Genomic DNA, 12,421 nt, shown 5'->3' on the forward strand with positions numbered 1-12,421 from the left:
AAAAAAAACATGCTGTGATACGTCGACTTTTATTTTTGAGAGAGGAACTGTGATACGTCGACTTGTACCTCTTCGCGGCACAAGCAAAGCGAAGTCGAGCTTGAATACCCAGGAGGCCCAAGTGATTCGAGTGGGCCTTCCTACCATGTCGAGCTTTGCCCGGCTCATACAGCCCAACTCAGCATCCCTTTCTTTTCTTTTCCTCCCTTCTTTTTGAGGGGTAAATTAAAATAAAAAACCTCCTCTGCGTGTGACTCACATTCCATCCCTCTCCCCCAAGCAAAGCAAAGACAACACTGCCGCCGCATCCTTCGCCGCCGGTGGCCAGCGAGATCCCGACGATGGTGAGCTCTCTCCCCCTACCTCCCTTCCTCCCCTCTACCCCGCCGCTCCGAAGGCTACCATAGTTTCCGCCCCCGGCCCCCCTTCGCTCCCCCCATCCCTCCCTCGCCTAGGGTTTCCGATCTCTCTCGCGGGCATGACTCATCTCATGTTGTTGTTACCCTGTGTCTGCTGATGGTGGTGCAGGAGGGCAAACTCGACGCGGCGATCGAGTCGCTGCTGAACGTGGAGAAGCAGTGCCGGCTGGCCGGCGATGTGGCCGGCACGAGGAAGGCCGCCGTCGACATCGTCGAGCTCTGCCACAAGGAGGGCGCCTGGAAGACGCTCAATGACCAGATCGTGGTTCTCTCCAAGCGGAGGGGCCAGCTCAAGCAGGTCCGACCTCGCCTCAATTCCCTCCTCTCTTTTTTTGTTTCGTGAGTGCTCGACTGTGTCTAACTTAACCCTGGAGTGACTGGATATCAAATACTGGGGCCTGATTGGGAATTTAATAGCGCGCGCGTGTGTGGTTCAAGCAAGCAAACTGCATATATCTGCTGCTGCTATGCTGTCTTGGTAGACTGCGGTAATCAATTTTTCTATTGGTGTTAGCGAGGAACTGTTTGGGACTTAACTATTGGACATAAATCCCGAACTCCTTCGGATAGAAATTAGCTGCTCAGAAATGCTGGAATTTTCTGAGGTAGTAGAAATTTGTTTGTGTGAAGGGAGTAGTTTCCTAATATGTTTGGTTTCAGCCTGATGCCTAATGGGATGTTTGCCCCATCTGTACTATGGGGTAATGGGGAAGATATGCCATATTGCTTTGTAACATTATACTCCTTGCAGTGATCATCATTATTGGAAAACTTCATGTCTTTAGATGGGTCTCGGGAGTTTCTAACGGACTGTTTCGTCAACTTGGTCCTTCTTCCCTTCTAGTTTGAGTTTATAGTAATTGTCTCTATACTGTTACTGTGTTGCAGCCGACATTGTCAAGCAACTGTTATGTCATTGTTTTGCTTGCACCACCATTTTGTACGTATCGCTGTTATTATGCCCAATACTTTTTGTTGAAAAATTTAATTACTTGCAAATACTCCAACCACAATAGCGACCTCAGTAATTATATCATTTCTCTGCCTTGCTATGAGATTTGTGCAAAATTAGTTTGTGGATAATAGTTTATCACAAAACATTAAATCAGAATGTGAAATATTGTATGAGTTTTGGGGGTTTCATTTCCATTCACAAAAAAACTATTTCCCTGCAGTTCTCTTTCTTCAAAACAGTAAAACCTTTTTTTGCTAGAGCCAGTATCTTGTACTTAGCGTTCATCTATCATCTTATTTGTTTTAGGACTGAGCAATGTGTCATAACTCATAAGCTCCCCCGGTTTTTAGTTTAAATCATGCACATATCTCACGTTCTGGTTCTTTATTATATGCAGGCTATTACTGCCATGGTTCAGAAAGCAATGGAGTACATTGACGTGACTCCAGACGTAGACACACGTATTGAGCTTATCCAAACATTGAGCAGCATTGCTGCTGGAAAAGTGAGAAGCATGTCTACTTTTTGTTGTTTATTTCTGTCAGGTTCATTGTCTTGCATGTGTGTAATCTCATTGTTGTGCATCCACTGTAGATATATGTGGAAATAGAGAGAGCAAGATTGATCAAAAGACTTGCAAAAATTAAAGAGGAGCAGGGGAAGATTGATGAGGCTGCTGATATTATGCAGGAAGTTGCTGTAAGTTCACACACTTGAATTCAGGATAAACAGTTAATTCAGTGTTCATGATTTGCTCATTATGACGGTGCTGTTCCAGAAATACCTGTAATATTTTCGTCTCAACTAACAAGTTGATCATCAGGTTGAAACATTTGGCTCTATGGCGAAGACAGAGAAAATTGCATTCATTCTGGAGCAGGTATGTTGCCATGGTGATAATAAAACTTTGAATGGTCATGAAAGGCTGGTGCATGAAAAACTTGCTATGTTACTGCCGTAGGTCCGTCTGTGCCTGGATCGTCAAGATTATGTCCGAGCACAGATTTTATCCCGGAAAATTAGTCCCAGGGTGTTCGATGCAGATACATCAAAGGAAAAAAAGAAACCAAAAGAAGGTGATAATATGGTTCAGGAAGCCCCTGCAGAGATACCTTCACTCTTAGAACTGAAGCGCATCTACTATGAACTGATGATACGGTATGTCGTGCTTCTGCTCATTGTTACTTAATCATGATAAGTTTAATTGTATTTTCTCGGTAATGTTTGTTCAAGCTAACACAGATTCTGCATCAGATTAATAGCCTGACTGATAATATCATTAACTACTTAATAAGTTACTGTATGCCCGAACAGCAAACACAAAAGGACTCACAAATTGTCATATACTTCAACTGTTATTTGTTTGTCATTGCTGCATCCTGTGATTAGTTTCTTGTTCAGTTTTTCAGCCTTTCCGCTTTAGCAGTCCTATATACTCCCTCCGTCCCAAAATAAGTGACGTCGATTTGTATAGATTCTTATACAAATCCACGTCACTTATTTTGGGACGGAGGGAGTATGTATTATGTTATTTGCATTGCCGTGTCATGGAAAGTGCTTGCATGCCTTATTTGGGGACTGTAGCATTCTATAATTAAACGCTAGCATTCTGAAATCAAGCTATTATCTGCTGCATTTAGTAATTTTTTGATATCTGAAAACAAATTCTCAATCTGCTAGAACTACAAGTATGTTCCATTTGATGGTCAATCATGATTCATGTTTTTTTACTCTTTTCAGCTATTACTCGCATAACAATGATTACCTGGAAATCTGCCGTTGCTACAAGTCGATTTATGATATTCCATCTATAAAGGATGATCCAGCAAAGTGGATACCGGTAACCTCTCGCTCTCTCTCTGTGTGATACTGTGATTGCATGCGTGTGCTTGTAAGTCATTTTACCTTAACTGCCTGATTCCATTTGTAGGTTCTTAGGAAGATCTGTTGGTACTTAGTGCTGGCACCTCATGATCCAATGCAATCAAGCCTTCTCAATGCAACACTAGATGATAAAAATCTTTCTGAGATCCCAAATTTCCGGTAGCATTCGGTGGCTTGTACTGTTAGAAATTTTCATTACATCAGACAGCCTTGCTAAAATGCGCACTTACATTTCCCATGTTTCTACGAAAACAGATTACTGCTGAAGCAGCTAGTTACCATGGAGGTGATTCAGTGGACAAAATTGTGGGAATTCTTCAAGGATGAGTATGAGAATGAGAAGAATTTTCTTGGAGGACCTTTAGGCACAAAAGCTGCTGAAGATTTGAAGCTGAGGATCATTGAACATGTATTGCTTACTAGGCTTTTATTTTATGTTTATTTAGTTCTTGCTTTGTGCTTGTCAGTTGATTTTCAGTTCTTTGCTCTGTCCAGAATATCTTGGTTGTTTCAAAGTACTATTCAAGGATTACCCTGAAGAGGATTGCGGATCTTCTTTGCTTGAGCTTGCAGGTCTGGATTTTGCACCTCTCTCTAGCAGCATGCACCTTATATTTGGTGCAGGTCTGGATTACTCTGTTGTTGTAGATATGGTGTAAGCAGCATCTAAATTTCCCTATATTTTCCTCCTTCAGGAAGCAGAGAAGCATCTTTCGGATATGGTGAACTCAAAGTCCTTGATTGCAAAGATTGACAGGCCGATGGGGATCGTATCCTTCCGGACAGCCCAGGACAGCAACGGGGTACTCAACTCGTGGGCATCGAACCTTGAGAAGCTTCTTGACCTTGTTGAGAAGAGCTGCCACCAAATACACAAGGAGACGATGATCCACAAAGTGGTGTTGAAAGCCTAAAGCGTTCCATTTTGAGTTGGCTGGCCTTCTTTAGGTGTCTGACCATTCTGTGCTCAAGCACCAAATGTTGCTTTGGAAACTTGTGTTTGTATCGGTCTTAAAATACTGTAACCACAGAATGATTAATACTACTTGTTGTTGGGGCTTAGCCCCAGTCCATTTTTCTTAATTCCTGTATTTTCCTGAATACCATATAAATTCTTTGATCTACTACCAAGTATCTGTTCTTAAGAACCTAGATGTATCTGCTCTTAACTGCATCCTCTGGTGTAGTCTGCCGTCAGCCGTTACACGGTTTATGGAATTTTTGGCATAGGTTTATCAGATCACTTGACAGTTTTACTGGCTCAGTTCATGCTGTGACAATACTGTCTGAAAGTGAGCAGAGAATATGCAAAATGTTTCTCATTTTCATGGATCCTGCGGTCAACTCACGGCAATTTTGGGTTTTGGAAGATCGGCTTTTGTGTCTTTTTCCTGTTACTGCTTATTCAAAAATTTACGCAAAGTTTTACACCTTAGTTTCAATATTCTATGTGCGCCTCAAGCCTTAATCTTTGAACAACAATTTTACACATAATGAAAATGGAGCTGAAAGTGAGTAGAGCATGGAATCAACGCTTGTATGATTAACCACAGTTTGCACCAAAATTATCATAGCAAAAGTGCAATGTACATTGGGATCTCACTGCTTGATAATTTGAATTGTCTACAGCTTGGAAATTGTATCTCCAGTTATCTGTCCAATGTGCTGAAGATTGTGTCGATAAGGGATATGTGGTTTACTGTATGACGTGGGGTCCATCGTTCACTAAGAGCACATTGCTTTCTCTAGTGTTTCCTGCAGTTCACCACTCTTGTATGCTTCTGCAAAACATGAAGTATTAAGCCCAGTTCATCCAAACTCTGAGATCAAACACATTTGCGTATAGACGGACATCAACATAACTAAATCTTGAGTATAACAGAAAGAAGCACTATTTCCTTTGAACAACAACACATCCTGGGATTGAATGGACTTATAACAAAAGAAAAACTGGATGCATGGAGGCGGGCAAATACTTAATCCTTTTGTTGCTCACAGCTGAAAAGGAATTGGGAATGGTTTGCCAAGAATTTAAACTATGGGATTGGAATTTTCTCATGCCTGTAAACCTGCACATGATGCAACATCATTTATTGATTTACAGCAAAAAATGGTGTTCAGGTCTTCAGATAGTCTGACCATCGTGTGATTTAGCTTTATTCGAAAGGCACTGAACATAAATAAAAGCAATGGATTTCAGTTAGAAGTATCCGGCCAGACTTGAACAGGAGCAGAGAAGACGACATTCTCTCCTTCTGAAGGTTGCCAGTTTAATGTTGGCAACCGCAAGTAGAAGGCTACCAACTTACACCTGATGGTCCTTCCTGATAATGTCGCCATCAGAATTAGTAAAACTGCATCCAATACCACAGGGTAGTTTACAGCAGAAACGAAGCAACATTCCCATCTTAGAGTAGAGCACTTTGGACTCACTCGTTTCAACTGCTACTACCTTGGGGTGTGGACTAGGAATGATCAAAGTGGACTCAAGAGACGATTAAGATTAAAGGGAGCCATACTTCTTCGAAACCTGAGGAGTCATTGGGGATATAGAAACAACATGGCTAGGCAGTAGGCAGGAGATCTATAAAACGGCTGACGGTGATGGGACTCAGGGAAGGCTACATCACTATATGTGCTCCCAACTGTCTGACATCAGCGGACTTTAACTCTCCCAAGTCCCAACAGTTCAACACATTCTGGGATGCAATGTGGTGTTCAGCTAGAAAAGGAAACTGTATACTTTTTTTAGGGAATAAACCGTATACTTATGAAAGGTGACTGGAGATACAATTGTTTTGGCGTGATAATGATGGTGAGGAGGTGCAGGAGAAAGCCTAGGGCTCACGAATCAGCAACAGCCGAAGCGATTTTTTTACTCACCGGTAAATGGAAAGGAATTTGGAACAGTATGTCATGAAGTTAAGTTATGGGATTGGAATTTTGCACCATCCTGAAACTTCAGATGGTCCGCATATTGTGATAATTAGATCATCGATCATAAGCTCATCCCAGAGTCTGGCATCATCTAATGCTCTTGGCACTTAGCCATGACATATCTTAATCTTCTTTCTCTACAGCTGACTACATACTCTAACTAAGAAGCACTACATCACCATACGAGACGTCGAGATCCCTACTCTGATATGTTATCAACGGAATTTACACCCCGCAAGTCCCAACAGTTTGTATGTCCCATGTCCTACCCATTTTTTCTCAGAAAAGAAAACATTCCAATTCGTGAGTGCTAAGTACTGTACTCACTCCACTAGACCATCCATTCATGATTCAACAATCTCTACTCTTTTGTTGGCCAAGAATAAAAGAACCTTCGGCGGCAAAGGAAAGGGGAAAATATTCCACAGCAACAGAGTGCGGACTACACTCCAATCCTCGTTTCTCTCTTGAATGGTGAAGAACTCAACTATGACTCATTGACACTGCCCCAGACGGCCAGACCCTCTCAGCTACAAGAAGCACCAGGAATGTACCATGCGTTCAACATGAGCAAATTATATGCCTAAAACAGCACCACAGGCATGGAGTTTCTATTTGCCAAATCCACCATTATTTCCCTCAACTGAAAGTACGTTAGACTGATGAATGAGTTGATACGCCCTATTGTCCCTATTGCCACAGAATAATTCACAGTCCAACATCATGTGTGCACAGTGTATCGCCTCAAGTTTGAACTGTAATAGTGTGTTAGGGAGAGCCAAAGAGTGAGCATAGTATTTACCAACGGTGATGTCGCATCCACCGAAGAACTCGCCGTCGATGTAGAGCTGCGGGAAGGTGGGCCAGCTGGAGTACTCCTTGAGCCCCTGGCGGAGCGCCTCGTTGGCGAGCACGTCGAGCGTCTCGAAGGGCACGTCCAGCGACCGCAGGATCTGCACCACGGTGTGGGAGAAGCCGCACTGCGGGAAGTCCTTGGTCCCCTTCATGAACAGCACCACCTTGTGCGCCCCCACCACCTTGTCCAGCGTCTCCCTCATCGCTCCTCCGCCCCCCGCCGCCGCCGCGAGGCACCGCACGGACCGGGCCCCGGCGCGCGCGCCGACGAGGCCGAGGCGCAGGCCCGCCGCCGCCCGAGAAGGAGGAAGCGCCGCGAAGCTCACGGACCGCGGCCGCGCGGGGAAGGGCGGCAGGAGGGAAGCGGCGGCTGGGGCAGAGGCGGACATGGCCATGGCCATCGCGGTGGCGTGTGGCGCGCGCCGGCGGCGACAGATGCGAGGAAGACGAGTCGTGGCTGTGGTGGACCGGATGGCAAAACGGTAATTTCGTCCCTATTTCATGGCCGAGAAGGCGAGAAGCAAACCAGTCCTCCTGGGCTGCCACTCCTTCCGGGCCACTAAACGGCCCACTGGTGAATCGGCCGAATACACTGAGCCCAATAAGCCCACCGCACACGCGGCCCATACCGGAAGAAAGCCCGCGAGATAGCCGGAGTTGTACCGTGACGTAGAAGTAAACAAGAGCCGCCCGCATCTCCCCATTTCTTCACTCTTCCTTAAGCCCTAACTAAAACCCATCTTCCGCCGCCGCCGCAGCGATGGCCGCCGCCGCAGTGCTACGGAACGCGGGAACCCGCCGCGTGCTCGCCTACCCGACCTTCCGCGCCGCCGTGATCTCGGGCCCCGCGGCGCTTCCCGATGCCTCGGCGGCCGCGGGGACCCAGACGGCTCCGCCGGCGTTTGCTGCAGGAGGTGGCCTCTGGGCCAGGTCCATGGCCACCTTCACCCGCACGTGAGCACCCCTTACCTCAGATCTGCCATTCCCCGCTCGGTTCTGGTTGTGCGCCGTTACAAATTGTGGTTTGAATGGATGGATTGTTGATTTCGGTCGAATCTGTGGCAGGAAGCCTCACGTGAACGTCGGAACTATTGGGCACGTCGACCACGGAAAGACCACCCTCACCGCAGCGATCACCAAGGTCTTTGAGCTGGATGATTCCGTGTAGCCGTGTAGTGTAGCAGAGTAGTTGATTGATCTGAATGCGTTTTTTTTTCCAACGCCGGCGCTGCAGGTGCTTGCGGAGGCAGGGAGTGCCAAGGCGGTTGCATTTGACGAGATTGATAAGGCTCCGGAGGAGAAAGCAAGAGGAATCACCATCTCAACGGTTGGATCTCTAGCGCTTGTTTTAAGCATATCGGGTCATATGGTGTTTTTTGTTCATCAATTTTGCAGATCAAGTAGAAAATTATGTGGGTTGTTGGTGTAGGCTCATGTCGAGTACGAGACCGCTAAAAGGCATTATGCTCACGTCGACTGCCCGGGGCACGCTGACTATGTGAAGGTAAATAGCTCGCGTTTTCTTTTCTTTCGGTGGTAATCGTTAAACCTTTAGGTATAGAAACTAGAAGGTCTATTTTTAGAGAAAACAGGCTTACAGTTTCACATGTCTAGTTAAGAATTTCCTGGTGATAGCCATGGGCACTGCTAAATTGATGAAGCTAAGCCTGTTTGAACTTGCCAGTAGGTTAATTGAGCTTCCAGACTAAGTGTTCAAATCAAATGGCTGTGATGACATATGAACATCACGGTCTAGATCTTTTAAATTCCTAGATTGTCTAAATGCGCTCTCTGATGCTTTTCCCTTTAATTCACTGGAAATTCTAGAACATGATCACTGGTGCTGCTCAAATGGATGGTGGTATTCTTGTCGTATCAGCTCCTGATGGCCCAATGCCACAAACAAAGGAGCATATTCTTCTTGCCCGACAGGTTTCTCCATGCTAAGATTTTTTTTACAGTTTTCTAATTTAGTGTCAATAGCATCATGTGACCACAGTTCTGAGAAGATGCACGTTTCTCCTTTGGTTATTAGGTCGGTGTGCCATCACTTGTATGTTTCTTGAACAAAGTTGATGCTGTTGATGATCCGGAGTTGCTAGAACTTGTGGAGATGGAGCTTCGTGGTATGTAGGATTTTTCTGTTCTCTATATTCTTTTTATTATGTGAATTATGTTCCTGTTTTAAGGTAATTTTGCTTTCTCCCTTTTTTTTCTGCAGAGCTCCTCAGTTTCTACAAGTTCCCTGGTGATGATATTCCTATCATCCGTGGATCTGCCTTGTCAGCCTTGCAGGGAACCAATGATGAGATTGGAAAGAATGCCATTTTGAAACTAATGGATGCGGTGGATGAGTACATTCCTGATCCTGTGAGGGTGCTTGACAAGCATTTCTTGATGCCAATAGAAGATGTCTTCTCAATCCAGGTTATTATAATTTATGACTACTGAACTAACAACTATGATATACAATTATTTATGTTACTCTTTTATTCTGATGCCTAGCAAACTAAATAGCAATATCTATGAGAATTAAAACATCACACCCACTGTTCGATGATAGGTATGTAAGGTAAAATGTGTTGCTAAGTCACTTATGTAAGTTATTATTGTAGTGTCGAATATTTGTGATGTACCATAATTCTTGTTCACCGTTCTTCCATGTCATGGATATATTACCCTCACGGCCCCACGGTCCAAATTATATTTATCCATTACCCCCAGTAGGTATAGAGCAATATATGCATGTGTTCTATACTTCTACGATGTTCTGTCTTATTCCATAGAGGGAGTTCTCAGAACATGGCATTTGCACCTAATTATTCATTGTCAGACTATTTTAGTTTTGCAAGTACAACTCACTGATCGTGAATTTTCCACTAACCGTGAATTTTCCGTATTAGACTTTGGTCCTGTGCCTGATCTTCATCGCTGGCAACAAATTCTTACATCCATTAGTTGGTTCAATTTGCAGGGCCGTGGTACTGTTGTGACTGGACGTGTTGAACAGGGGACAATTAAAACCGGTGAGGATGTTGAGATCTTAGGTTTATCGGAGGTGAGTTAGAACCTGGTTTGTCTTTTTATTGTCTGAAGTGACGACACCAGTTATGTTCTCTTATATAGTGTAAGTTTATCCTTGATCATTGAACCTCTTTGTTCATGGGGTTTTGATATCGTGTCTTGTGTTACTGCTGGCACATTATGCATTTTTTTTGCATGGCACCATATGCAAATTTGACCAGCTTAATTCAACCATTTTTTATCTGACAATGAATTTCAAAGAAGTATTATTAATGGTAAGTCTGGGTGATTGTTGCACCTGAGATTTGTTATTGTGGGTCTAATATATTTCTTCAGCCTGATTTTCTACTGTTTGCGCATGAGAGTTGTCTAGATGCAACACTTTGCACAAACCAGTGGCATTAGTTCTCTTGTTTTTGCACAAACCAGTGGCATTAATTCTCTAGTTTTTCCCACAAGTTTATTACCCATTATGTTGCTACCTTGATGTATCGTGATTTAACATATTCTTGGTCAGACTGGTCCCTTGAAGACTACAGTTACTGGTGTTGAGATGTTCAAAAAGATATTGAATCATGGAGAGGTAACGATTCTGAAAGTACACCGTGTGATGTTCTGTTACTGATGCCGAGTCTCAATACTTACGGCTCCCTGTGTGCAGGCTGGTGACAATGTTGGTCTTCTTCTCCGTGGTCTTAAGCGTGGAGATGTACAGCGTGGCCAGGTTAGTAGAGTTGAACCTGCAGAAGCTGGGGCTAAATTTACAGAAACCCATAGCAGTATTTGTGCCATTATCTCCAAAGTCATTGAGCAAACTGATGTATCAGGAAATTGCCTCTGCTATCACAAAAGAATCTTTGTGCTATATATACCCTTTTAACCTTTTTCAGATGTTGTATATCTTTGCTTTGTTCTTCCATATTTGTGCCATTATCTCCATCTGTAGTGTTGTTAATTTTGAACTGGCGGCTTCTTGTTTTATTGATTTTCAGTTGCTGTCATTGTCTACTCTTTCAGGTGGTTTGCAAACCTGGTAGTGTGAAGACATACAAAAAGTTTGAGGCAGAAATTTACGTCCTTACGAAAGACGAAGGTGGTCGCCACACTGCCTTCTTCTCAAATTACAGACCACAGTTCTACTTCAGGACTGCTGATATCACTGGAAAAGTTGAATTGCCTCAAAACGTGAAGATGGTTATGCCCGGTGACAACGTAACTGCGATTTTTGAATTGATATCACCTGTTCCACTCGAACCAGGTACGCTAACATTTCATGCTTCAAACTTTTGGCATCAGCATTGTTGCAGTAATACTAGAACAACTTAATCATTCTGTTTTTTGTGCTATCCAGGGCAAAGATTTGCACTGAGGGAAGGAGGGAGAACTGTTGGTGCTGGAGTCATCGCTAAAGTTATGAGCGAATAATCTGTTACGAACTTTTTTTTGGCCTAGCGATTTTAGTAAACAAATTAATGTTGATATGAAAGATTTGTCAGATCGGAAACACGAGATAATGAGAGTCAAGAGCAAGGGGACCGATATGCATTTGTCTGAATGCGTTTGGCCAACTGCGGACATGGCTTGTTACCATTCCGGAGAATTCTTTTCTTTCCTCTTGGGTAGTTTGCTGTATAACACCGCAGCTTGTTACCTTGACATGCTCCTCAGGCATATATAGCTCGGTGACTCAATAAGACTGTCTGGTTTCCTACGCACTTCTTTATGTGTTTTTAGTCGATTTCTACATGGCTGATCTTTTGACAGTGCTTATGGAGTGTGAAGTAGTGATGCCAGTGTGCTATGTATTTTGGAAAGCAGGTGCATCTGTCATGATATATTCTTCGTTGGGTATGTCTCTTATTAAAGTAGTCTTATGTGTACTTGACGTCTTGGATGAAAATAGTAGTAGCTTGGTGCTTTGGACTACTCGTCCACAAATACAAATAAGTGTACTTTTAGGTTTGTCCCAAGTAAAAGATATTCAATTTTGATCAACATTATTGAAAAATGTGGCAACATCTATGACACTAATTGGTATAACTAGAGTTTTTTTAAATGTAGTTTTATAATATACCTATTTGATGTCATAAGTGTTGCTATATTTTTTGACAAAGTTGGTCAAACCTACAAAATTTTGACTGACTTAGTTTGCGGACGGAGAGAGTATACTAACTAGCATAACTAATCTCGAAGCAGACTTGGAACCCTGAATAATTTGCACTCTGGAAAGACGTTTATATTAATGGTACACAGGCTTTGAAGGCCAAGGACGTACAGCAAGCTTTACGCAAGACACGTTCTAAGAAAGGAAAACCTTGGCATAGAAGCAAAAACCTTGACATATACT

The 12,421-nt window shown here is 43.5% G+C and overlaps 3 protein-coding genes across 3 annotated transcripts; 2 read left to right on the forward strand and 1 right to left on the reverse strand.

Annotated features, from left to right (window-relative positions):
* The first annotated feature begins 201 nt into the window (after positions 1-201).
* On the forward strand, positions 202-4,410 carry LOC100827039 (26S proteasome non-ATPase regulatory subunit 12 homolog A). The gene is made up of 11 exons (XM_003562224.4): positions 202-344; positions 529-717; positions 1,772-1,879; positions 1,969-2,073; positions 2,198-2,254; positions 2,336-2,532; positions 3,115-3,214; positions 3,305-3,417; positions 3,514-3,667; positions 3,754-3,831; positions 3,954-4,410. The coding sequence occupies exons 1-11, from the start codon at positions 342-344 to the stop codon at positions 4,170-4,172; spliced, it is 1,323 nt and encodes a 440-aa protein (XP_003562272.1). The 5' UTR covers positions 202-341; the 3' UTR covers positions 4,173-4,410.
* A 364-nt stretch (positions 4,411-4,774) lies between these two features.
* On the reverse strand, positions 4,775-7,535 carry LOC100830155 (monothiol glutaredoxin-S7, chloroplastic). The gene is made up of 2 exons (XM_003559093.4): positions 6,998-7,535; positions 4,775-5,039 (listed from the first exon to the last, which is right to left on the reverse strand). Exons 1-2 carry the CDS (start codon positions 7,449-7,451, stop codon positions 4,984-4,986), a joined length of 510 nt encoding a protein of 169 aa, XP_003559141.1. The 5' UTR covers positions 7,452-7,535; the 3' UTR covers positions 4,775-4,983.
* Positions 7,536-7,753: 218 nt separating this feature from the next.
* On the forward strand, positions 7,754-11,829 carry LOC100829675 (elongation factor Tu, mitochondrial). Its single transcript, XM_003562233.3, has 12 exons — positions 7,754-8,004; positions 8,116-8,191; positions 8,285-8,377; positions 8,480-8,554; positions 8,878-8,982; positions 9,086-9,176; positions 9,272-9,477; positions 10,025-10,108; positions 10,592-10,657; positions 10,736-10,798; positions 11,092-11,332; positions 11,426-11,829. Exons 1-12 carry the CDS (start codon positions 7,811-7,813, stop codon positions 11,497-11,499), a joined length of 1,368 nt encoding a protein of 455 aa, XP_003562281.1. The 5' UTR covers positions 7,754-7,810; the 3' UTR covers positions 11,500-11,829.
* Positions 11,830-12,421: the final 592 nt, after the last annotated feature.

This window comes from Brachypodium distachyon, chromosome 1 (assembly GCF_000005505.3).
Source record: "Brachypodium distachyon strain Bd21 chromosome 1, Brachypodium_distachyon_v3.0, whole genome shotgun sequence".
In the NCBI taxonomy this organism is placed as follows: domain Eukaryota; kingdom Viridiplantae; phylum Streptophyta; class Magnoliopsida; order Poales; family Poaceae; genus Brachypodium; species Brachypodium distachyon.